General features: G+C 36.1%; 1 protein-coding gene and 1 long non-coding RNA gene across 3 annotated transcripts in view; one reads left to right on the forward strand and one right to left on the reverse strand.

The window, feature by feature from the left end:
* Positions 1-1,891, reverse strand: part of LOC139436754 (uncharacterized) — a 42,049-nt gene extending 40,158 nt beyond the window's left edge. Inside the window, exon 1 of the long non-coding RNA XR_011646109.1 lies at positions 1,794-1,891. This is a non-coding gene — a long non-coding RNA (uncharacterized lncRNA). The remainder of the gene's footprint in view (positions 1-1,793) is intronic.
* An 86-nt stretch (positions 1,892-1,977) lies between these two features.
* PAPOLG (poly(A) polymerase gamma) overlaps positions 1,978-26,772 on the forward strand; it is a 31,052-nt gene continuing 6,257 nt past the window's right edge. The window contains exons 1-17 of one of the 2 annotated variants that reach the window (XM_058278609.1): positions 1,978-2,232; positions 5,039-5,200; positions 6,990-7,056; positions 10,762-10,843; positions 11,088-11,197; positions 12,302-12,355; positions 14,543-14,654; positions 16,739-16,828; positions 19,190-19,328; positions 19,970-20,042; positions 20,763-20,883; positions 21,350-21,434; positions 21,812-21,865; positions 23,345-23,464; positions 23,851-23,960; positions 26,087-26,208; positions 26,461-26,636. In XM_058278609.1, the coding sequence (XP_058134592.1) occupies positions 2,216-2,232; positions 5,039-5,200; positions 6,990-7,056; positions 10,762-10,843; positions 11,088-11,197; positions 12,302-12,355; positions 14,543-14,654; positions 16,739-16,828; positions 19,190-19,328; positions 19,970-20,042; positions 20,763-20,883; positions 21,350-21,434; positions 21,812-21,865; positions 23,345-23,464; positions 23,851-23,960; positions 26,087-26,208; positions 26,461-26,636 (1,694 nt within the window). In that variant the 5' untranslated portion in view covers positions 1,978-2,215. The remainder of the gene's footprint in view (positions 2,233-5,038; positions 5,201-6,989; positions 7,057-10,761; positions 10,844-11,087; positions 11,198-12,301; positions 12,356-14,542; positions 14,655-16,738; positions 16,829-19,189; positions 19,329-19,969; positions 20,043-20,762; positions 20,884-21,349; positions 21,435-21,811; positions 21,866-23,344; positions 23,465-23,850; positions 23,961-26,086; positions 26,209-26,460; positions 26,637-26,772) is intronic. The other variant, XM_058278610.1, reaches the window with a different exon arrangement.

The following is a 26,772-nucleotide window of genomic DNA, read 5'->3' on the forward strand; positions in this document are numbered from 1 at the left end:
AACAAAAAGGAAAAAATGATAATAGTTATGGCAATAAATGTAAATGAATCAAATTAATTGAGTCATTGTGTGCCTAGCACTGGGATAAATGTTCTACACCAGGTAGAAAGCAAAATCAGCCTGCAAATTTTTCTGTCTAAGCCCTAAAAAGAACTTTAGAAACCTAAAGGAAAGGAGGCTTTCTCTCTCCCAGACTGGCAAGATTGCCTAGGCTACTGGGGAGACCAGGATAGGTGGGGAGAACTAGGTACATCTGGGCAGAGACCTCTGTGGCAGAGCCACATCTGGACAGAGGACCAGATATGGCCTGGGAGCAGCAAAGAACCTCCAAGCCCAAAGTCCAAGACGACAGGAAAGTGGATTTATCAGGGCCCAGTACCAAATGTACATACTCTGCTCCACCTCTCCCAATGCCTTGGTGCCAGCCCAAGAATGGGTGTTGGTGGCACCCAGGACCACCAAGTCTTTGTCTTCTAGCTTAGAAGAATGAGGGGCTTAGAGTCAAAAATCAAGTTACATCTAGAAAATAAAGTGGTATTTCTTGCATGTCTGAATTTTTAGACTGAATTTCATACTACCTATACATACCCTTCTCATTTAATTGTCCTACAAAATTCTACATAATTCTCCTGTTACCTTCATTTTACATTTTACAAAAAGCTCTTCAAGGTTAATTTTCCTGAGGTCACAAAACTAATAAATAGCATAACTAGAACTCAAATTTGGGTCTGCTTTGCACCAAAGCCCATGTTAGCGACTACTTTATGCTGTCTGGATAGGTTTTGCCTTCTCTTTCCCACCTGCGCCCAACACCTACGTCGTGCTAATTTAGGCAGCATTCCCTTCTTCCAGGAAGCCCCTAATGAGCCCCATTACACCACACACACACACACAAGTTTAGCTACCCCCCTTCTGGCCTCTCCATACCCTGAGCCAGTCTGTTTCATAAACTATACTGTATTGCTATGAGCTATGTATATATCTGCTCTCCTCCATTAGACTGTGAACTCTTTTTAAGGCAGAAATTAAACCTCTCCAGTGCCTGGCACAGTGCCTAACAGGTAATAGGTGCTTTAGTTCTACAACTAAAGGCTATCACTTATATTTAACTATATATAACTTCCTAAGGTCAAAGGATCCATATGATTTTAGCACCATTTTATCACTGGTGTGTGACACAGGGCCTCCAGGCACCTATTACGTCTTCAGTAAGTACTTTTGAATGAATGAATGAATACTGTATTTACCGTGAATCTGAATCACATTCCAATAACTGGCTTATTGACATTCTTTGCCTTGTAAAGAATATTTTAAATTTCCATCCTTTAACATTTTAAAATTCGTCATTACTTTCTTCATCCTCACACACATATATGGAACATGATTCTATTATTTGAAAGTGTGAGAAGATTTTGATTCAACCTTGGATTTGTGTACTAGACTCTCCAAATTCCACTTACCCTCCCATTGCGAACTGCCAGCAGTAACTTTGAACCTCCTCTGCTCCGCTGACTGCCACACTCTCGGGAATCACGGAGTGGTACTTAGAGGCAAAGTGAAGTTAGCCTCGATTTACAAACTTGCTTTTCCTGGGATAATTGTGAAAAACTCATACTTTCCTGGATGCGACCCTCTAACGACAAAATCTCCACAGGCGACTGATTATGTGTGACTATGACTAAATTAAAGATGTGGGATAAATTAAAGAGTTACATAGCATCTGCTAGGTAAGGCTGTCATTTAAAAATATATATATGATATATGCTTTTATTAGAGAAACAAGTGAAACATACCGCCTTCCAAGCGGTTTGTCTGGATTTACAGTCCCACCCACGAAAGAGGAAACGGAACGCTCCTCCTCACCGGCGTGCTCGGGAGAGCCGAGGCCTCTGAGGGCGGGGCCACCGGAGCGCCCAGAGACCCAAGAGCGGAGGAGGCGGGGCGCGGGCGGGCCCGGGCCTCTGGGGGCGGGGCCTCAGCGGGGCGAGGGGCAGGCTGGGAAGCGGCGCCATATTGGCGTCGGCCGCGCTGTATTGTCATAAATAGAGCCGGTTTTGTGGTGTTTTCAGTACTCAGTTGGATGCTTCGGCTGTAGTGGTTAAGTGAGCGAATAAGCGAGCTACAAGCGAGTGGAGGAAAGTGGACAGGAGAAGGGAGGAGCAAGGACAGGACTCCAGCGGGAAAGACACTCGCCTGAGGGGGGACGCAGGAAGCGATGAAAGAGATGTCTGCGTAAGTGGTGGGGGGCAGCAGTTGGGGGCAAGGCGGAGAGGGGTGGGCTGGAGTCATCGGCCCGGGGCCCTGTTTCCGTTCTCTGCCACTCGCGCCTTTCCTGAAGCTCTCCCCGGCGATTTCCTTCCCAGCTCCGGGCCGGTCGGCAAGGGCACCTCCCAACACCCGCGGCTCACCTGGCCACCCCTGCACTGATTAAGGGACTCTGGGAGTCCCATCTGTCCCTGACTGTCCCGCCTCTAAGCGCACCCCCAGACGAGGTTGCGAAGGAAGAAATTGTCGGTCACCCTCCTACCCTTAGCACTGCCCGAGCCCGTCTCTGCTCCTGTCTGCATTGGCGCAAATACCATCCCCCTACCTCCCCCTCCTCCCTTCCCGACTGGCTGTCTCCAGGTCTTCTGGAGTGAATGACCTATCCCAGTCCGTGGAATTGTCTTTAATAAAGGCTATGGTCTGTTCGCCGCGCCGCCCCCGCTCCAGCCCCCGCCTCCCCACCTCCCGATAATTTCAACTGATCTATACCTTCTGCTCACACTTAGATAAATCAGAAACATTTTCCGTGCTTAGCAAGATTTCGTTGTAGCTTCTTACAGTTTGTTTTATAGGGAAAGAAAAATGCAGAAAATAACATAAGCATCATCATGTAGCCACCACCCATCTTTCCCAAAGCATAGCAGTCTATATGTGTGTGGTGTGTGTGTGCGTATGTTGCGTATGTATGTATGGTGTGTGTGTGTGTGTGTGTGTTTAAGAAATCAAGCACTCCAGAAACATCTGAAGGACTCTCCCCTACTTTCTTCTCAGTTCCCATTCACTTCCCTCCCCAAAGGTGTCCACAGTCCTGAACTTCATGCTTATTATTGCTGTTTGTCTTGTTTTATTACATATGCACATGTCCATAACTTTGTTTTACTTGCTTTTAAACTTTATGTAACTAGTATCACACTTGTCATTCATTATGCAATTGCTTCTTTAGCCCAACATGGTATCTTTGAGCTTTGACCATGTTAATATTTTCAGCTCTATTTTATTTTAACCATTCTATTGTATTGCGTTATAGGGATACACCCTAATTTAATTCTTTTCCGGTTAATAAATAGTTAAGGTTGTTTCTGAGTTTTTAATGTTACAGTGTGGTAATGAACATTATTGTCTCACGGTACTCAAGTACTAAAATTTCTTTAGGGTATTTGAAGTGAAATTGATGGTTTGAAGGGAATATAGGATTGATTTGTTTACCTTTTTTCTCCCTGTCTAGATGAAAGAGGTTCAGAATCCTAGACTTGGAATTTTCAGACCTGTTGGGACCTAAGTAACCAATTTTTGGCATACAGATGAGAAAGAGAGACCCAAGATCATACAGTTGCTGCCAAAACAGAAGTAGTTATGGAAGGGACAGTGGGTGATAGAACTATTTTAGGTTTTGGTGTTCAGATTCTGGCTCTTCCTCTTCCTACACATTTGAACCTCAGGTGCTTATCTGTAAAATGGAATTTATTCAATACCTACCTCTCAGGGTTATTTTGAGATTAAATGAATGATCATATTTAAAGAATTAAGCTGTATCATCTGTTTATCATACGAATGTAAACACACGCAATTCCAAAACACCCCCTCTACTCTCCTTAGAGATAAAAGAGCCAAGTCTTTTTAAAAAGTAGTTACAACTTGAAGTAACTAATTGAAGTTAAATGTTTGTTCTACAGCAAAATAAATGCCAGAGAGAAATTAGTCACTGGGACTGATGTTTCCCTTTTGTTTCTTTGAGTCATTGAGTCATTTTGGAAGGTAAATAAGCTATTTTACCTTCCACTTGATTCTCCTTCCCTACCTATACTGAGATCTTTAACCAAAAAGTATGTGGACTTACTAATAATAAGCTCACCATTATGACCTGTTAAAATAGTCGTTATTGTGTTTTTGTATGTTGTTTTTGTTTCCAGGGTTAAGTTATTTAGTTTAACAGACAAATATTTATTTTGAGATTATTCTTATTATTGGTGCTAATGTCCCTTCTTGAAAGGATGATGAAGTTAGTAGGGTTGGTTAGTTAGTTTTTACTTTTCTTTCTTTAGCAGGATAAATTTTGGTATCAAAATGCACTGGTAAAACTTTCTACTTTGAAATTATTGGTCTGTGGAAACCCATATCTTAAAAATCTGTTGCACTTTATTCAAATCTCTAACTTCCAGATAGTTAAGAGTCTTTGGGGACTGGCATTTCACCTGCGTACCAGTCTAAATGAAAAGAACAATTAACTACAGTTGCTCAAAATGTTAGGACTATAAACTCTTAATTCAAGAAAAGGATATTCTTTTTAAAAGCCAAAATATTTCAAAAGGATCTTATTTTGGGATTTTTTTTCTTTCCTGAGTGTGGGGAAAATATTGTTTTTACCTAGAGTGCTTTCTTTCCAGGGGTTGACTGCTTTTAAAAGATTCTAGAACCTAGATGGTACTTGACTGCAGGGTGTAGTGGAGGTGGCCCTGGCACAGCTCCCATTCAGGCTCTTTGCATTTCAGCTGAGTGATGTTTTTGATACACAGTTACTCTGATGCCAACACATGCTGCTTTTGGCTTGAAAAGACACTCTAACCATGAAAAATGACAGTGTGAATAGCCCTTTATAAATACAAACACAAAATACTAATTTTTCCTTTTAAAAAAAAAAGAAGTGCCTGACCCTGACTCTTAGTACTAAGCAAACTTTTATGGTAACTAAATTAATGTGTAGTGGATTGAGAGATTAAATATATCACTATGATATGGTACTTTAAAATTTTTCTTTTATTTCATTTTTCAACAGAAACACGGTGCTGGACAGCCAGCGTCAACAAAAGCATTATGGAATCACCTCTCCAATTAGTTTGGCATGTCCTAAAGAAATTGATCATATTTACACACAGAAATTAATTGATGCTATGAAACCATTTGGAGTTTTTGAAGATGAAGAAGAATTAAATCACAGGTATATAATTCAAATCTGTAAAATATTTTATAGTACATTATTTAATTGCTAATTTTACAAACAAATATCAAGTGCTAACTATGTGCCTTCCTGTTAGGTGCTAGGGATATAGAAGTAACCAGAAAAGAAAAAAGAAAAATCTTGGCCCTCTTGGAACTTACAGTTTAGATGGGTTTGGAGGAGGAGACTGACCATAAGCCAAATAAATAAGTAAATACAATGATACAAAAGTGCTGCTGAGGGAAGTAAAGCTGGGAGTGGGAGTTGTCAGAGAAGGCCTCATTGAGGTGACATTGAGGAACGATTTCAAGTTGAGCAAGGGAGATATTTGGGGAAAACACCTTCTAGACTAAGGACCTGAGATGGGAGTGTATCTGGTATGTTGATAAAATACATAAGAAAGTGGCCTGTGTGTCTGGAGCAGAGTGAATGGGGGAGAGAATATGGGCTTAAAAAAGTGAGTGTGAATGGTCTTGGAGGACAAGGCCACTTTGGACCTTGTAAGTCATCATAAAAGTTTTGGGAGACGTAGGTGTGGCTCAAGTGGTTGAGCACATGTCTCCTATATGAGAGGTCCTGGGTTCCATTCCCCGTTCCACCTGAAAAAAAAACAAAAAAATAACAAGCAAAACAAACCAACTCAGGGAAGCCGATGTGGCTCTGTGGTTGAATGCTGGCTTCCAACATACAAGGTCCTGGGTTCAGTCCCAGCCCCTAGTACCTAAAAAAAAAAAAAAAAAAAAAAAGTTTTGGCTTTTACTCTGAATGAAATGGGAAGGTATTAGAGGGTTTTGAGTGGAGGATTGGCATGATCTGACATGTTTTTAACAGTTGATTTGGCTTCTGTGTTGGAGAACAGAGGGGTCAGATACAGGGAAGCTAGTAAGGAGACTACTGTAATAACCAAAGGAAGAAGCAATGATGGCTGGAATAGCAGGGTGGCAGTTCAGATATGTTTTTAATTTTAATTTTTTTTTTACTTTTTATTTTTTTTAGGCCCCGGGGATTGAACCCGGGACCTCATAGATGAAAAGCAGGTGCTCAACCACTAAGCTACACCTGCTTCCCATCCAGATATATTTTAAAGGTATAGTGGCTAGCATTTAATGATTTGGAATGTAAGAGACAGAATAAGGTCAAGGATAAACCAAGGGTTTTGGTCTGAGCCCCTTGAAGGATGGAATTCTATTACCTGGGGAACAATGAGAGAAAAGCAAGTTTGGACAGATCAAGAGTACAGTTTTGGATATGTTGAGCTGCCTACCCCCTTCTTTTTTTTTACTTTTTTTTCTTAATGTGGATTTGGTATGCCATTGATTGCAATTTGTTGTTTTAATACCAAACTGCTTTTAGTAAGTAATATTTAATAAAAATTAGGTAATTACTCATTTTAATTATCCAAAGACCTATGACTGACAATGAGAGAATGTAACTATTACAACATTGAAATATTTAATTCCTTAGTTAACTCAAGAAAGTTGACCATTTAGGTGGCCTTTACAACCTCATCCAAGGTAATTTTATGGTTTTCATTAGACTTTGAATTTTGAAAATAGCTTAGAGACCCAAAATACCATCATCATACTTACCATCCCTTTGGCACTCCTCAGAACCTAAGAATGCCAAAGATATGTGCCATGTATAAATAGATAATGACAGCATTAACATGTGTATAATATGCTTTTACCATAACACCAACACAGAAGTACTGCCTATTTTTAATTTTTTAATATTGTTTATTTTTTTTTGTTTTACTCTAAAGCTTTTATTTTATTTTATTTTTTAACAGGCTGGTGGTTCTTGGTAAATTGAACAATTTAGTAAAAGAATGGATTTCCAGTGTCAGTGAGAGTAAGGTAAGACTCAACCACTCAGAATTTTTAGGGTTCATTATGTCCTGGCCATTGGTCCTGGTAATAAAATGCAGGAATTGAGATTAATCTGAGATACATTAGAACTTGGCTATTTGGTATACTTGGGAACAAACTATTCTAGACACCAAATATTCAAGGATTTACCACAGAGGTGGCCAATGTCCACAAAAACATGTCTTCTTTAACCCATATGTGGTGGCCCAAAATTTGAATACCAGGAAGATTTTTGGTTTTGTTTCTATTTTTTTAACTTAATAGCCAGAATTTTAACTTGCCATGAAACATAAGATCTGGCAACATGGTGCCTGCCTTTCTGTAAGGAAGTGCTTGAACAAGCATGGGCTCCTGCCCTCCAGTGCCTCACAGCCCCCATTACCTGGTCTTTCTGACACAGTCATTTATCCATTTCTGTGTATCTCATGTGTGCTTCTCTCATTTGCATTCTCACCTGGCCCTGAGACCTAGAAGATTGCAAGCCCTGACTTACACAACTTATTCCCCCTCCTGTAGCTTAACTATTTTTTTCTAAAATTGATCACTTTTTTCCTGCTTTCTTAGAATATGGTGAATGTAATTGAATTTTTATTATTGTCTGCGAATCATCACTAAAAATTATTTTACTGGGTGTGCTAGAGTGACATTGGGCTTGTTTGCCTGGGTGATAACAATTTGCCTCTTCACTAAGTGGCCCAAATAGTTGAACGTTCTTTTTGTTTTTTATAGTTTTCCCATCTCTTCCTTAAAAGCAAATAGTTCGAAGCTAACACCTCACAACTGTTGTTGTGTCTATCTGTAAAGCCCCCCTACCTGTTAGAATTCTATCTTTTACAATTTGTATTATTTCTTTCCGTACCTCTGATACATATTTAGAACTGTTTCTTTTAAATAATAGGCTCTTGGTAAGATTTCGAGAGACTCTCCTAAGAATACAGTCATTGAACTTGATTACACAGGCTTTATGCTGTTTATTTTTGCTGCTAAAAGGCTTTCTGGTTCTTCTGTGAGCTTTTATCAGAGTTATGATTAAGACTGTTAGATAAGTTGAATTCTGAGGAGGTGACAATACTAGTCATGAATTTTATTTTTTTTTTAATTGTTGGTTTTAACATCTTCCATTGAGTGGGTGAGGTGATTGGTCATTTTTTTACTTTGTCAATTATTATCCCTTTCATTTATGTATATCTTAGTTTGGAAAATTACTGAAAGATTTGAGTTAGATCAAAGAACTCTAAATCAAATCCTAGTTAAATGCTGTGGTTTGTGGCAAAGATATTTTACCCTTTGATTCAGCATATCGTTTTATCATAATCATGCAAGGATCATACTTGTCAAAGTGAGAATGTAAACTAAAAGTTTTTAAGGTTCTGGCAAGAGTCCTTTCGGTTCATGTTAGCCTTCAATAAATTTACTGACTACTTTCTAGCTATAAAGTTATTTGGCATACTTATGAAACATTAATATCCACTAAACAAAGAATGTTACAAACAAAATACCCTGTTATTCAAGTTACTTAGTAGATATTATATTTTGGAATTTCTACTGGGCATTATGGGAAAATACAGAGAAATAGGAATTTAAATATAATTTAAATATAATTGAATTAATGAGACATACATGCCAGAAAAACAAAAGGCAGCAAAGGTAGTATAAAAGAGTTTAATAATGGTAGAAGAGCTCAAGGGAAAGAAAAAAAGAGTTTGTTATGGAATGGGGTGTGATCAGGATAGGCTTCATGAAAGAGGTAGACTCTGAAATGAACCTTGAAAAATGGATAGCATTGAGATAGATAGAGAGAAGGAGCAAGCATTCCAGGCAGGGACAATGGCAAGTACAGTGAAAAGGAGATTGGATTATGTAATATGTTGGAAGTCAAGAGTTTCGAAAGGGGAGGCTGGGAGGCAAAGTAAGAAAGAGCTCCATAAGAGCATATTATGGAGATCTTCAATAGCAGAACCAAGGATCCTGACCTCAGAAGTCAAAGACAATATTGGCAAGTTTTTGATCAAGAGAATTATGTAATAGAGTAATTTAAGAACATCAGCCAGTGAACTTTGTGTAAAATGGGTTAACAGACAAGAAAGACTTAAATACAAGGAGGCAGCTTATTAAAAATGACTAGAATTAGAGGGGTGGTAGTAGAATAGAAAGGAGGCAAATGTGAGGGCTGAAAACTAGAATTGGTTATCCAAAAATAATAGTGATTATAAGTCTGGCCAGTAAGGAAAATGAACAGAAATAGGGAAATCAGAAGGGATATCTTGATTTCAATCATAGGAAGAATTTTTTGCTTGTTTCAGGCATGGATACTAAGTAAAAATATCTGATGGATGGTTAGAATTGGCTCTAGAGAAAGATAAAAGGTAGCATTATAATTATGGAAAATAAAAAATACATTAACTGAAGTTGTTAGATTAGCTATTATAAGTAGATTATGGGGAAGCAGATGTGGCTCTAGTGATTGGGCTCCCATATAGGATATTCCAGGTTTGGTTTCTGGGGCATCCTGATGAAAGTGAGCTGGCCTACACAGCCAGCTGATGTAACAAGATGACACAACAAAAAAAAAAGAGACAGAGGAAAAGACAATGAGAGACACAACAAATGAGGGTGCTGAGGTAGCTCCAGCGATTGAGTGCCTCTCTCCCAGGATCAGTTCCCAGTACCTCCTGAAAAGAAGACACGCAGACAAAGAAGAATGTGCAGTGAATGGACACAGCAGACAATGAACACAAGCAGCAAGGGGGGTGGAATAAATAAATAAATATTTGAAAAAATTAAAGAATTTTAAAAAAATAAAGAAATTATGGCAAGAATGATCCCAGTAGGGTGTCTACAGAGTTTTAACAGAGGAAGGTTGCAGAGCTACTAGAATCAAGAAATTAAGCCTATCAGTCACAGTATTTTATTTAAAAGATGGGATTGGTCAAGAGTATCATGCTGTACAGAGCTGAAAGCCCATTTTTTGGTAGTTAAGAGTTCTTTGGTGACTATTGAATATGATGAAGGCGAAGATAGGTAATTAGAGGGGACAAGTGAAAAGAAATGTTTTCCTTAAGATAGAGATGTGTGCATGTAGAGTAGGCATGAATTTATTTAGTCTCCCCTCTGGGAACAGCCTCATTACTTCAAGTCACAACCAGAAGAGCCTTGAAGTACATTTACAATTCTCATCTTACCAAGGTAGACAAATGTACTATATATCACTTACTTAATAAAAGGCAGTTCACCTGTAGGTGATTTTTAAAATTTATTTCTCTCCCCTTCCCCTCTCTGCCCGCCCATTGTCTGCTCTCTCTGTCCACTCGCTGTGTGTTCTTCTGTGTCCACTTGCACCCTCAACAGCACCGGGAAACTGTCTTTTTTGTTGCATCATCTTGCTGCATCAGCTCTCCGTGTGTATGGCGCCACTCCTGGGCAGGCTGCACTTTTTTTTTTTTTTTAACCCGGGGCAGCTCTCCTTGCAGGGTGCACTCCTTATGCGTGGGGCACGGCACTCCTTGCACGTGGCAGCTCTACGCGTGGGCCAGCTCCCTACGTGGGTCAGGAGGCCGCGGGGATTGAACGCTGGACCCTCCCTTATGGTAGGCGGACGCTCTATCAGTTGAGCCACGTCTGCTTCTCTAGGTGATTTTTTTTGGTACTAAATCAGTTGAATCATGAAATGCCTTTTGCTTAATTTTATTTCAGAATCTCCCACCTTCTGTTGTGGCTACTGTTGGTGGTAAAATTTTCACATTTGGATCCTACAGGCTTGGAGTACACACCAAAGGTAATTGCTTTTCTGTGCTCTAGTGATAATGAATTTTCAGTAACAAACTCTTACTTGTTGTTCATAATTAGAAAATACAGAAGCAAAAAATTCCCATAATCTCACTACTTTGAACTAATCATTGTTAACATTTTCCTGTACTCATCTTATATACTTTCTCCTGTATATGTCTATGTGTGTACTTTAGCAAAAACCAATACTTAGTATACTCTTCTTGATAGAAATACTTTATTTTGATTTGCAGGAGCTGACATTGATGCCCTTTGTGTAGCTCCAAGACATGTGGAGAGATCTGATTTTTTTCAGTCTTTCTTTGAAAAATTGAAACATCAAGATGGCATTAGAAACTTAAGAGTAAGTATTTCCTGGTATTTAATATTTTGAACTCAGTAACAGCTATAAAACCTAGGACTTATGATTATTAAAATATCTTTTAAGAAGTTGCTATGTCTTGTTAAAATAATGCATAATGTTTAAGAGCTTGGGGTTTGTAATTATACAGACCTGGGTTTGAATCCAGAATCCACCACATACTAACTCTTTGACTTTGGTCAAATTACCTGTTCTCTCTGAACCTATTTCCTCATCTGTAAAATGGAGATGGTGGTAACTTCCTTATGAGATTTTTCTTGCGGGTTGATGAGATCATTTCCATAAAGCATTCACTATAATATCTGACAAATGATTGATGCGTATCAAATAGTGACTGTTATTAAATGTAAGGGGTTCAAGTGGTAATTCTTCCAATATGTTTATCTAGCTGTTGATTAGCAAATAAAATTTGAACACGAATAATTTCACAAATATGACCTTAGTCCCACAAATACAAAGTGGCAAGACGTTTTATGTGTTTGAGCTATGGGTGTTAAGGGACCTAAACAAACACAGTTTTAATGTAATCCCAAGTGCAAGGATAAGATGAAACTCAAAAAAGAATCAGTGCTATTTTGAAGAGTGGGGACATTTTCTGAGAAGGAGGTTAAGACTTCATTAGGTTGGGAGATTAACGAAGGCTCAAAAAGACATCATTTTTTTGAAAAACTAATCTAAGCTATATTGACTATATTATTAATTATTTTTTGATGGAGTAGTTTTGAGCCCTGATTGGGTTTTTTTAATTTTTTAAAATTTCTAACACCAGTGCTCCTTCTAACCTAATCAGTTTTCAATTTAGGCTCAAGAGATAGTAAGTACCCAAATGGCAGCCTTCCAGTTTCTGACAAATATTTTTAAGAGGATAATAAGTTAGATAACTACTGTCATAGGCATTTTCTGTATCTTCTTAAATAATACAAGTCACAAATTAGAAAAACTTATTTAGAATGTAAGACCAAGGGCATTTTCACTTTTTCTTTTGAGTTAAAATACAGATTGGGAGCAAAGATTTTCACATTATTGGTGGTTAGGAAGGGCATAGAAATGCACATTATGTGTTTTAATTATTTTCCTCTTTCATAGGCTGTAGAAGATGCCTTTGTACCAGTAATAAAATTTGAATTTGATGGTATTGAAGTAAGTGTGTTAATATTTTTCTAACTTTACAATTAAACTATTTAGCCATAAGGTTAGTTTTTTTTTTTAATCAAACTTAAATAGGTACATAGTTTAAAGAATTAAATACTATTTTAAAATAGTCCCTCACCTTTCTCTCCCCTGTATCTGTTGAATTCTCACCATGGAAAATGAACCATCCTCCATCCCAACCCCCATGATTCTTATATATACTTTTCTCATTCCCACAATCTCCAAAAATAATTATCATTATAATACAATTACAGTATTATAGTTCACTGTTTATAGTATTATGATTTTGTAAACAGTGTTCAAAACTGAGCACAAAATCTCCTAGATGCTTTACTGTGTGACATTTTGCTGTCTTGAAAGTTAAATTATTTGGGGGATTTTTTTTTGCTTGGTTTTCTTACTTATGACTAATTCAGACCAGTCTCTGCCAGTTATCTAAATCTCCTTTAAATAAGTTTAGAGTAGACCCATCAAGTAGTTTGTCCTTACCATCTTGAAAAAAATACCTCATTGAGTCTTCTCACCTGTTCTAATCCACACTGATTGTTCTCTCTAAACTGGTATATAGCTGTCATCCTGGCATCTTCCTCTGCTATCATCCTTGGATTCCCTTTTGCTTCTCACTAGACTTTTTTCTTTCTTGATTCACTCTTAACTTTAGTGGAGCTCATCTGATAGCTTCCTGAGAAAGGGTACTTTTTTCCCCCCAATATTTGAATGTTTAAAAATGTCCTTATTTGTCCTCACACTAAATTGATAGTTTGAATATAGAGTTCTATGTAGGAAATAATTTTTCCTCAGAATTTTGGAAGGTCTTGCTTTATTGTCTTCTAGCCTCCATGCTTTGTTGAGATGTGTTTGGCATTTTGATTCCATATCCTTTTTATATGACTTGTTCTGTATCTCAGGAAGCTTATAAGATTTTTTAAATTGTTATTTTGTCTTTATAGTTGTGAAATTCATGATGGTATACTTTGCTGTGGTTCTTTTCAACCAGTGTTCTAGGTATTCAGTAGTCCTCTCTCAACCTGGAAACTCATGTCCTTCAGTAATTATAAATTTTATTGAATTCTATTTGATTTCCTACCTTTGTTTACTCTTCTTTCTGGAACTACTAACATTTGATTGTTGTCCCTCTAGAGCTGGCCTTCTCTTTTTTCCTACTTATAACCACATCTTCATCTTTGCTGCTTTTCAGGGTTTTTCCATCTTCCAATCTTTACGTTGTTTTTCATTTCTGCTGTCATTTTTTTTGTTGTTAGTTTTTCGGGGTTTCTTTCTTTAATGTCAAATTTTTAATTTCCAAGAATACTTCTTTTATTCTGTTTTTATTTATGTATGTCCTTATTTATAGCTTCCTTTCTTATTTCCTGAGTGCAGCATTTCTTATCTCTGCTTTCTTAGATCTGCTGGACTTGTCCATCTACCTATCAGCTTTTATTTTTACTGGTGTTTCCTTCTATTTTCTTTGTCCTAATGGGTTGTACCATTAAAAACAAAATGAAACTAAACAAAAAACAAAATAAAATTTTACTGGAATTTTAGTGGGGTTTCAGGTGGGAATGAATGTAAATGTGTGTTGGATCTGCTGTTATTTAGAAATCTACACATATGGTTTTGATGGATTTTTTTGATGTGTAATAGCATATATGCTAAATGTTTCCCCTTAATTTGAAAAGTTAGTTACCAGGAGCAGGTGTAGCTCAGTGGTTGAACACCTGCCTCACATATATGAGGTCCCTGGTTCAATCCCTGGTAGCTCCTTAAAAAAAAAAAGTTTATTACCTAACTTTGTGGTAGTATTCCTATGTGAGGTTGCCTACATAGGCTTTTTTTTTTTTAATTGTGTTTTTTTAAGGATATACATAGGCTTTTTTTTTTTCTTTTTGAGGTACCGGGGCTGAGGATTGAACCCAGGACCTCGCAAGTGGGAAGCTGGCACCCAACCACTGAGGCACATCAGCTCCCCTGAGTTGTTTTTTTGTTTTTTTGTTTTTTTCATTTGCTTGCTTGCTTGTTTAAGCCACATCTACTCCCTGCCTATCTAGGCGTTTTGAAGTTTTAGTTGAACTTCCCAAACTAGTAATTAGAACTTTTTACATTTTCAAAGGGGGGTGTGATAGATTAGAAGGGAAAAAAGTAATATATGTTCTCCTTTTTTGTATCTTTCCAAAGATTGATCTAGTCTTTGCAAGACTGGCAATACAAACCATATCAGATAATTTAGATCTAAGAGACGACTCTCGCCTGAGAAGCCTTGATATAAGGTGTATTCGCAGCTTAAATGGTAAGCTTCTAAAAGGAAATCTCAGATACCTGCTTAACAACAAGTAGACACAGAGAGGTATTGCAGAATTGAATATTGATGGACTTTTAGCTCAATTAAAAATGATGTTGTCTTCTTTATACAGATAATCTGACCACACTTAAGCATCTTAAAAACCACAAGTGTTTTTTTAAAGATTACTTATATTTTTAATAGCGGTTCTCAAACTTACTGGTTGCAGTGCCCCTTTATACTCTTAAATTTTATTGAGTGCTTCAAAGAGCTTTTGCTTATGTGGGTCTTATCTGTCAATATTTACCATGTTAGAAATAACTGAGATGTTTTTAAAGTATTAATTCACTTAGAAGTAAACATAATATGCCCATTTTAAGTTAGTATGAGTTTATGTGTGAGAAAATGGCTTTTTTTTTTTTTTACATTTTTCAAAATTCTAATGTTTGACTTAATAGAAGGCACTGGATTCTCATACCTGCTTCTACCATCAATCTATTGTTTTGGTTGAAGTATGCAAAGAAAACTTGGCCTCGTACAGATTTGTACCTGGAAAAGGGAAGAATATTTTAATTATTTTTTCAAATAATTGTGGGTAATTCTTTGATACCACACCAAAACTTAACCAGTGACAATTTTTTTCTTTTTACATCTTTATTGAGGTATAATTATATACCATAAAATTCATCAAAGTATACAATTCAGTGTTTTAGTATATTCACAGAGTTGTGCAACCATCACCACGAATGAATATTAGAACATTTTCATTACCCTAAAAAAAAATCCCTCATCATTTGCATTCATTTTCCCTTCCAACTCCCAATCCCAGGCAACCACTAATCTATTTTCTGTCTCTCTAAATTTGCCTTTTCTGGACATTTTATATAAACAGAATCATATACTGTGTGGTGTTTTGTGTCTGACTTCCTTCACTTAGCATAATGTTGGTGAGGTTCATCCATGTCTGTAGCATATATCAATAGTTTGGTCATTTTTATTGCTGGATAAAAATGATAGTTTCTTAAAGATTAATTTGAATATGGAATCTGAAACTACAGCAGTGAACTTTCCATTAAAATCCATGGTCTACCTTATTTTTTGAATGCATCATTTACCCAGGCATGACTTTGTGGTGTCATGCCTTAGTCATTTGGAAAATATTGGTTTACTTAGTTATTTAGAGCTTCCATATTTTAACATATTTCATTATAAAATATCAAAATAAAATCCCATTCTAATCACTAGCAGTAGCACCAAAAAAGTCTTTAAATATTGGGAAGCTGTCAGGCTCACAGTGCCTATTATAAGTTGTCCAATATTTTAAATTTTACTTGAGAGCTTGAATTACCCCAGTATGAATAACCAGTTATCTGTCTCTTATTATTTTAAGTAAACTGGTGCTCCTTGAAAGAAAGTGGCTAGTTCAGCTTACAACTCAGTCACAGAACTTCTTTTCCTTGAGATAACCATGGTACTTTAGCACATTAGCAGAATATTAAAAACAGGGTTTGGTTTGTTTGCTTTTTAACTGCAACTGTCTGGCAGTGATTATCTACTAGAACAGTTTGTTACTATACCTTGATAAACTGTTAAGGAACCGGCAGTTTTAGTGACCACTACTTCTGTACCATCAGTGCAAATATCAACATGGGGAAAGGCCAAGGAAGCCTTGGTATTATAAAAAGAGGTTTGACCTCGCAGATTCCCAGTGATCCACACACCGTACTTTGACAACCAGACTTCTGTTTAACTTAATTATTGCCCTTTGTTGTATTTCCAAAATTCAACAGTGATTTGTGCATAAGATTTATATTGAGGCACTAACAGTTTTATAACTTAGCGGTATTTGATTAACAGTAAAGTGAAATATGGAGGAAGCTCTACAAAGATAAACAGTTCCATCTCTCATTTTAATATTGGATTACATTACTCGTGTACTTTTTAATTCTTCAGAAGCAAAGTGACTTTTCATTAAGTACTAAATTTTAAATACATAGAGAAGCCCTGACATTTTAATATTTTCATATCTTTAGCACTTGAGATTATCTGGGTTTTGTTGCATAATGAAAAATGAATGCTTTTGTCTTTTTCAGGATGTAGAGTTACTGATGAAATTTTGCATTTAGTGCCAAATAAAGAAACTTTTAGACTCACTCTGAGAGCAGTCAAATTATGGGCAAAACGTAAGTATTCCAAGTCTTTTATTTTAAGTTTTGTTTTGGGTTTTTTTTCCTGTATTTTGTTTTATTTTGGTGTTACTGCTTTAAATTTTATTAGTAGTTATACAATAGTCGGTGTACAATTGCCCACAATTACAAATCTATACATATAAATGCATACTCATATGAATACAAATATTAACTTACTGTAAATGTTTTGAGGTAATTATTTTATGTTTGCAATATAAAATTATCGTTTCCAATTGACTGTGATAAGAGCAGATATGGAAACTCCCAAGACTATTCATATGGTTGGGGATTAAGATTCAATAAGCTTTTTCAGTTGTGGTAGTTATAATGCTTTGATATGTGGCACTGCCTCCTCCTATCTTGGGTGAAATCAAAAAGCCTGTCTTTTCATCTTACTGTTCATCCAGGCAGAATGAGTCAGAACATAAAAAGTGAAATCTTCGCTAGTCTTTGGGCTCCCTGTCAGCAGGACCATTTTACTTGTCTTTGTATCCCCCATCACCATTAAAGAGTCTGGTTTATACTTGTGGTCAATAAGTTTATTAAGTGAAGAGTCGACAGTGACAGTTTTAACTTGGTTTTTGGTTTTTCTTTTACCTTTTAATAAAGCTGGGAGCTGCACTACTTCATAGTCTATAGATTCATAAAAAGCCCGTAGCCTGGTCCTGACCTGGTACAGCATAATTTGTATTATTTGTAACTGCATTTAAGTAATGCTGCACTTCTGACACCAGGTTTTACATAGTCTAAAACAGTACTGTCCAAAAAAACTTTCTGTGATGATGGAAATGTTTTGCAGCTGCTCTGTCCAGTACTGTTATCACTATCCACATGTGATTTCTGAGCACCTGAAATGTTCAGCTGACGGACTGAACTTTTAAATTTAAATTTAAAATTAAATAGTACCCAAGAGAAAGGAAAACATACATCCACACAGAAACTTGTACACAAATGTTCATAGCAGCATTATTCATAACAGCCAAAAATGGAAGCAACCCAAATGTCCACCAGTTAATGAATGGACAAATGTTGTATATCCATACAATGAGATATTATTCAGCCATAAAAAAGAATGAAGTACTGATACATGTTATAACATGAATGAACCTGGAATCCATTAAGCTAAGTGAAAAAGGCCAGTCATAAAAACCATACATTGTATAATTCCATTTATACGAAGTATCCAAAATAGGCAAATCTATAGAGACAGAAAGTAGGTTGGTGGTTTCCTAGGCCTGGGGAGGTTGGGGAGAAATGGTGAGGGGAAGAAGAGGTAACTGCTAAAGGTGTGGGATTTCTTTTGGGGATGCTTAAAACGTTCAAAATGAATTATGGTGATGGTTACAACTCTGTGAATATACTAAAAACTATTTAGTATGAAATATACCTCAATAAAGCAATTACCAAAAAGATTAAGTAGCCATACCTGGCTTGTGGCTACCATATTGTACAGTGCTGGTATAAAAACTACTTGGACTTAAATACTTGTATAGGTAGGATAAAGGAATGTGCAGTGAAGGGATAACATGAACAATCTGTCTTTCCTTACACTTTACATTAAATACCATGTTTTGTCAATTCTTCAATGCATATTTTTCACATTTAACATCTCCAAAATTGGTATTTTTAAGCTTTTTTTTTTTCACTTGCTTAGTGGGAAATGAAATAATGCTGTCTTATAATCGAGAGCATCTTAGGCTTGATGGAAATATGGTAATACTTGTTTTTAGTAGATTGATGTAAGAAATTGTCATATAAGAAATTAGTAATATCAATGGTGTGTTCTACTTGAAGGAGAGATATCAAAAATTTCCCCAGTTTTACACATGATCTAAAAATACCCATGAGTGTTTTCTAATGAAATTATTATTCTTCCCTACTTGTAGACTCTTTAAAAACCTTTCCTCCTTCCTTTCATTTCTTTCTCAACCCTAGATATTGAAAGGTGGAAAATTTCAGGGTAATAGTTGTAGAGCCCACTTGGGCTATTAGAACGAGGCAGGGAACTGTATTAGAGGGCAGGTAGGGGAGGTAAGATGAACAGTTTATGGCTTCCTCATAGACTGTGAGCCTACTGTGAAGCTCTGCCTATCGATTTTTTAAATTGTTTTTTTGTTGCTGAAGATTTTTATTATGAATTGGTGTTGATTTTAGTCAGTCGTTTTCTGTGTCAATTGAGACAAATCATATTAATAATTTTTTAATCTTGCTCGTATCATAGTTTACTGCCTATTGATTTTAATGTTTCTATATGGGAAAAGAATTCCAAGCAACAATCTTAATAATGAAGTCATCCTGTTTCTTATGGTTGCATGTCATGGATGATGGGTCCTAACAATATATTAATTTTTCTAGGACGTGGTATTTATTCCAATATGCTGGGATTCCTTGGCGGTGTTTCTTGGGCAATGCTAGTTGCAAGAACTTGTCAATTATATCCAAACGCAGCAGCTTCTACTTTAGTTCATAAGTTCTTTTTAGTTTTTTCCAAGTGGTAAGTATTCTTCTGCATACTTTCACTATCTACTAACTTATGCCTATATGTCTTTTGTTTGGAAATGTAAGAGTTATGCATAGGCTCTTTCTGTTGTACTAAGTTAAAAGTTAAAAAAACATCAAATTTGAGGCAATGGAGGGACATTCAGTCAGAGCTTTCTCCCAGGGATCTGGCCTTTAGCTTTGGGAGAATAGTCACAACAGATTTGGCTCTGCCAGTTACTATGCTGTGAGTGGATATATTGTTTAATTTCTCATTTGTGAAATGGTGATGATAATCATAGTTACCACATGGATTTGTTATGAGTATTTCCAGTAAATGTTAGCTGTTGCTGTTATTACCAAATTGAGAATCTAATCCATAAAAGAAATGAGAAGGAAGGGAAAAATTCAGATATAAATAAGTTAGAGCTATGGGGCAAAGCAGTATTTACTTTTTCAGAAAACACTGTTTTAAAATAAGCAGTTTTTCTTTTGTATACTTCATTTCCTTCTCCATTTCTTTTTTTTTTTTTTTTCCTTAAGTACCAAATACCCAAACGTTTGCTATTTGAAGATTGGAATAATCTAATGATTTTAACATTTCATAAAGTGCCTGAAGAATGTCCTTTGTGAGTTAATTTGCCTTATTCATGTTAGGGAATGGCCAAATCCTGTGCTGCTGAAGCAACCAGAAGAAAGCAATTTGAATTTGCCTGTCTGGGATCCTCGGGTATGTGACTTACGTAATTTAAACCTTTTAGGAAAAGGATGTTTCTCTAAATTACAATCTGTCCCTGCTCATCTTCCTTCTGTATCTTTGTTCTCCTTTACCCCGTCTGCTGCATTTTGGTGCAAATGATTTGGGTCTTCAATGCTGGTCCAAGTGTTATATCATTAAAAAATACCCAAGTTAAACTAGATGAGTGGTTATCAACCAAAACATCCTAATCTGTTGTTGGAAACTGTCTCACAAGTAAATAGTACTAATAATTAAAGTACTGAAATATATAGAAGCTATACTTTGAGATGCAATTTAAAGCAGATTCCTGGTTCTAAGGTGGCATAACTCTCATTTTAATGTGCTTTTAGAGTGAGGGCTCATTCCTTTGGGTGATTAAGTAGAAGACATCCATTGAGTGGGTGCAGAAAAAAAGATTGAGAACCAATGGACCAGATAACACTTAATGCAGCTATAATACTGTGCTGCAATGTACCATCAATTTAACAGCTTTTCAGGGGAAAAATAAACTTATGAAAATTTTCCTTTAACTGACTATCAGACACAACTGATTTCAAAAATATATTTAGTTGGGGAGGGGAAATGTAAATCTTAGAATTAAGGAAATATAGTATTAAATTTATATTTCATATTCTTCAGACTTTTGGGGAAATGAAGTGAGGACAACTGAAATAGGAGACTAGATCAATTATTCTGCTTCTAATTTCACAGGTAAATCCATCAGATAGGTATCATCTCATGCCCATAATCACCCCTGCCTATCCACAACAGAATTCTACGTATAATGTGTCCACATCAACTCGAACAGTAATGGTAGAAGAATTTAAACAAGGTAAACATGTTGTCCCTATATTGCCCTTTACATATTCCTACAAATTTATGGTTGACAATTTTATTCGCTATTGTTGCTGCGTAAGAGATTGGATTGGCAGAGTGTATATATAACTGCCTGCTATTTCTAAAAATTCTTTCAAATGTGAATTTATTTTTCCAGTAATTAGTTTTCCAAAATATATCATAATTAAGGCCAAGAAAGAAACCTGCCCAGTCTCGTTGAAATTGATTTTTATGTTCAGAAAGAATGTAATATTTTTTTTTTAGTATGTACTGGGGATTGAACCGGAACCTCGAGCATGGGAAGAACGTGCTCAACCACTGAGCTACATCTGCTCCTGAGCATAATACATTTTTACTCAAGAATTTGGTGGGGCTAGGAATTTGGTAGTAGGGTATTAGAGGAGCTAAATAATGTACAGGTCAATTTTCAAAACTTTAAATCTCTCTCTCTCTCTATTTAGGCCTTGCAGTCACAGATGAAATTCTTCAAGGGAAATCAGACTGGTCCAAACTACTTGAGCCACCAAATTTTTTTCAAAAATATAGGTATTTGAAATTTTGTATTTTATATGTATGTGAGTATAAAGAAGAAAAATATTAAATCTATAAAGTCCATATATGTGACTGCTGTCACTTGTATTTTTTAAGCAAACTAGAGAATATGGTAGCAGAAATTTTAAATGATAGACTTTCTGTATTCTACTGGTATTTTACCCGTTGACTTTGTTCTTGTTTTAGTGAATTATTTTTAATCGCACACTCAGAATCATGTGAAAATCAGAGCATGTTTATTTTCATAAACTGTGTGTCTGTTTTAGCTCTTTTGCTCATTGGGAAGGGAGAAAGAAAAGTAACAATGGAAAAGCAGAACCTAACAATGTTTCTGGCTTTTTTTTCTGATTGTTGCTGAAAATTCTTCATAGACATTATATAGTATTGACTGCCAGTGCGTCAACAGAAGAAAACCATCTAGAGTGGTAAGACTTCTATTTCAAGTTCTTTACCTGCCGTGTGGTGATACAACATATTTATGTGATGCTTTACTGTTTATAAAACACTTTCTCACTTGATTTTCAAAATTATTAGATTATATTGGTGAGCAGCTAGTACAGCTCAGTGGTTGAGTGCCAGCTTCCCACATATAAGGTCCCAGGTTCAGTCCCTAGCCCCAGTACCTCAAAAAAAAATTTTTTTTGAAGAAAAAATAGATTGTATTGGTGACTTTCGTACATGACCACAGAGTGTCAGTGTTTAAAGAAATGCCAACAAATTAATATTTCAGAATCAAGAATGACATGGGATAAGGATATATATGCAGATCTTTTTTTGTCACTTCACAGATTTAAGCAAAATTGTGAGGCAGTTGGATTCTTTCTAATGTATCTAAATTCACTCCCTTTGCCTCCACTATATTCACATCTCTGGCTCCATCAAGTGGAAGCTATTAGGCCACCAAAGATGGTTTTGCTTTCCTCAGGTCTGACTTCTAGAAAAGTAGAAAAAGGTCTTACTTTTGCTTCAAGTATTCAAGACTCTTTCATTGGTAATTAAAGGGAGCCTGAAATGAATCCTTTTACTAAAAAAAAAAATTTCATTTGTCACCTAGATGAGGGAATAACAGACTAGAGTCCTAGCCAAATCCAGCCTGTCACCTTTGTAAAGTTTTATTGGAATATAGCCATGTTTATTCATTTAAACATTGTGTCTGGCTGATTTTGTACTACCCAGCAGAGTAGAAGAGTTGAAACAGATTGTATGGCCCTCAAAGTCCAAATTATTTACTTTCTGTCCTTTTACAGAAAAAAGTTTGCTAACCCCTGATTTAGATAACATTGTGGAATAATTCAGTTCTTTTAGTATCTGCTGTTGAAGCACACATAATGTGCTAGCTTTTTCATGTGTTTGAAAAATGTATAATAAAATATTCTTATAGTTCTTTCTGATTCATAAATTAGATGAAACTTTATTTTAGTAGTATTTAATCTGCTTGTAGTAGATTATTTTTTAAATACAAGGTCAAATATTTTTAGAAAATCAGAGCATGTTTAGTTCATAAACTACATTACAATATTAGCTTTTTTGTTCCCACCATTTAAAATTTTAGCCTCAGGGCTGAGATTTATCTAAAGATATAAGATTTGAAAATGGGAAAAGATTCAGGACCTAATTAAACAACAGTTTTTATTCATGATATTTTATGGTTTTAACTAAAGTAGGGCATTTTAGATTCAAGAATGCATTAAATGGAACAGTTTTTTTTTTTTAAATAAATAGAAAAAGCACACAAAAACTCCTTGTCATTTGCCTACATGGTGTTTAAGACTCTATATATTGGACTTAATTTTTAAAATGAACATTTTAGCATTGAAATTAATAAGCTGTATTAATTTGACTGTAGCTTCCAAATTTAACATGGGCATAAATAAGAAAAATCTTGTACTGTTCCTTTATTTTAGGGTTGGATTAGTAGAATCTAAAATCCGTGTACTTGTTGGAAACTTAGAACGGAATGAATTTATTACTCTTGCCCATGTAAATCCTCAGTCATTCCCAGGAAATAAGGAACACCATAAAGAGTAAGTTATTTTTTAATACTGTATTTCTTAAATAATGTTACTTGACATATACATTGGTTAGGGTCATTTGTACGATTATCAGGCATTGATGGAAGATGATACAGTATATGTTTAAGTGGCTATGCATTAAAATTAAACACACACTACTCTGGTAGCTCACAGAGACTTAGCAAAAATTTTGGGGCATCTTAAGTAATTTTCTAAGCAGGTTAAGCCTCTATAGAACAACACAGGACAACTTACCAGAATTCTAAATTTCACTTTTAAGAATTTGGCCAAACCACTGAAATCTGTGTTTATGCATACATAGAGATCAAGTTTTAATTATCAAGTAACTTTTGTAAAATTGTAAAAATTAATGGAAATTCGTACATTTTCTCTTCTAGCAATAATTATGTATCCATGTGGTTCCTTGGAATAATTTTTCGGAGAGTAGAAAATGCAGAAAGTGTTAACATAGACTTGACATATGATATACAATCATTCACTGATACAGGTAAGATTTTCTTATCATAGACCTGTAGTTCCCAACCTTGACTGTACCTCAGTATTATCTGCCTAGGATCTGGTTGGCTATTATTTTTTTGGTTCCCACAGTTGGTTAAATAAATATGGTAAATCCATATTGTGGAATACAATGCTGCCGTTAAAAAAGGCATTAAGAAGCAATTTCCAAGATATATTAAATGGGTGGAAAATGGCCAAGCAAATATATGGAGAGTGCTACCATTTATATAAGTAAATAAAAATATATGTGGGAAGTGGAATTGGCTCAACTGATAGAGCATCTGCATACCACATGGTAGGTCCAGGGTTCAAACTCAGGGCCTCCTATGTGGGGAGCTGGTCCACACGCAGTGCTGATATGCACAAGGAGTGCCGTGCCATGGAGGGGTGACCCCCACATAGGGGAGCCCCACACCCAAGGAGCGCGTCCCGCACAATAAAAGCGCGGCCTGCCCAAGAGTGGCACTGCACACACAGATAACCGACACGGCAAAATGACGCAACAAAAAAGAGACACAGATTCCCAGTGCCGCTGACAAGAATACAAGCAGACACAGAAGAATACACAGCAAATGGACACAGAGAGCAGACAATGGGGGGAACGGTGGGGGGAAGAGAAATCAATAAAAAATAAATCTTTAAAAAATATATATGTATATATCTGTGGTTGCTTGTAAATGCACAGAGTATCTCCAGAAGGAAATGTGAAGAAGTAAAAAAAAAAAAGCGAAACTGGTTGCTTCTGGCTCAGGAAATCAGGTATCTAGAAGACGAGGGTGAGGAAAATTTACTGAATACTCTGAATCCCCTTGAAATTTGTACCAAATGAAAGTATTTTAAAACAAAAGGAAAGAAAGCTAAGCTAGCTCCAAAGGTAATTCTGTACAAGAACAGCCAGGGTGTGTAATCAGTCATAAAGATGGCTTGATTTTTATGTTTTAATTATTATGGAATAATTGTCATGGTCAATGTAGGCTTGTTCAGTATGTTTCAAAATTAGTGAGAAAGGTGTCCTTCACATCTAGCTTCCTGATAACATTCATCTGGAATACCTTTATATATGTCATAAATTTGGGGTTGTTTTAATAATCTAGAATTGGGTACATTTATACTTTTATTGTTCTTGGTTTGGCACATCTGTGTTTTCTAAATTCTTTTGAGCTAGCCCTCACATTTATCATGAAAAGGCAGATTCCTGGCTTTTTCCTTAGAACTACTGAATCACACTCTCTAGGGGTGGAGCCAGGGTATCTGCAACTTAAATGAACATTCCAGGTGATTTTTTTAAATAAGTAATCTGGGAGGTAAACATAAAAAAAAATTTTTCCATTCTAATTTGGGCTCAAATTTTTCCAAAGGATGGGAGACTTTGTTTATTATAGATTCATGATGTTATTTTGCGAGTGGGGAGACTGACACCTCAAGAGATTAAATAATTTGCAAATTTCATAATCGTTGCTGTTGCAAAGACAGACTCCCCCGTTTTCTTTGTCTTCAGTAGCTTTATATCTAATTGGGTATTCACAGTTAAAATATATTAAGTAGTCTGTGTGGTAATTAATAAAACTGGTACTCATATAAGGTGTGAAAAGCCCTAGAATTGGAATCTAGAGTTGTGTGTATTCTGATCCTGTCAGGGCATTCAAGGATACTGAGCCTTATTTCCCCACCTTTATAAGAAGGGTCTACTTCTAGACAGGTTTCTGAAGTCTGACATTCTGTAATCAGTGAGGGCCTCAATAGTAGAAGGAGCTTCATGGAGGAAATATAGCTTAAATTGCATCATGGAAATTTGGTATAAGAATTAGCTTAGACTTGGGTGAGTAGTTATAAGGAAATTACCTTTTGGGAAAATAGCAGGAAAAAAGATTTGGAAAACATCGTTTCTTCTTACATTTATTTTAAAGTGAAATTTGATTATAGGAAAGTCTTAGCTAAGTAGATGGGCATGGTAAATCTAGTTGGTTCTTGAATAGGAGTGTGACACATAAGGATGTGTGTGTTTCTCTTTGTGTCGTGGTGGGGAAGTTTTGAAGGTAAATGCATTTCATGAATGCATTCTGAGCCGTTGGTTCAGAAAGAAATTTCCCATTTAACATATTGACATTGTTACAGTGTACAGACAGGCAAACAATATAAACATGCTAAAGGAGGGAATGAAAATTGAAGCAACTCATGTAAAGAAAAAACAGCTCCATCACTACCTTCCTGCAGAGATTCTTCAAAAAAAGAAAAAGGTCAGTTTGTACTTCTTACCTCTCTAATATGGTTCCACTCAGATGAATGATTTCTGGGGCCAAATTTGCAGTCACATTCTTAACAGCTTCCAAACCTATTAAGAAAGGAGGGAAGGTACAGAAATTCAATCTAGAACTAAAATCTCACCATTAATCACAAAGGATCATTTGCTTATATGTACTTCAAAACTGAGGATAGTCTTTATATTCTCACTTGCCTTTGGAAGTCCTAAAAGCTTTCCACCCTTTCAGCAGAGTCTTTCTGATGTCAGTCGAAGTTTGGGTGGACTTCAGTCCAAAAGATCTTCTCTGGATAGCAGTTGTTTGGATAGCTCCCGAGACACTGATAATGGAACACCTTTTAACTCTCCCGTGTCTACAAACAAATCTTCGAAGCCTGATAGTCCTCCTATGGGAGAAACAGAAAGGTCTGTATTTAAAAATTGTTCTTTCGGTCTTAAGTTCAGAGTTTATTTGAGAATAATGTGAACTTCATTTGTTCCTTTGCTAAATGCCTTTTTCAGTTTTTAAAAGATCTTATTTTACCAGCTGCTCATCAGTTTC

Source organism: Dasypus novemcinctus, chromosome 17 (assembly GCF_030445035.2).
Source record: "Dasypus novemcinctus isolate mDasNov1 chromosome 17, mDasNov1.1.hap2, whole genome shotgun sequence".
In the NCBI taxonomy this organism is placed as follows: domain Eukaryota; kingdom Metazoa; phylum Chordata; class Mammalia; order Cingulata; family Dasypodidae; genus Dasypus; species Dasypus novemcinctus.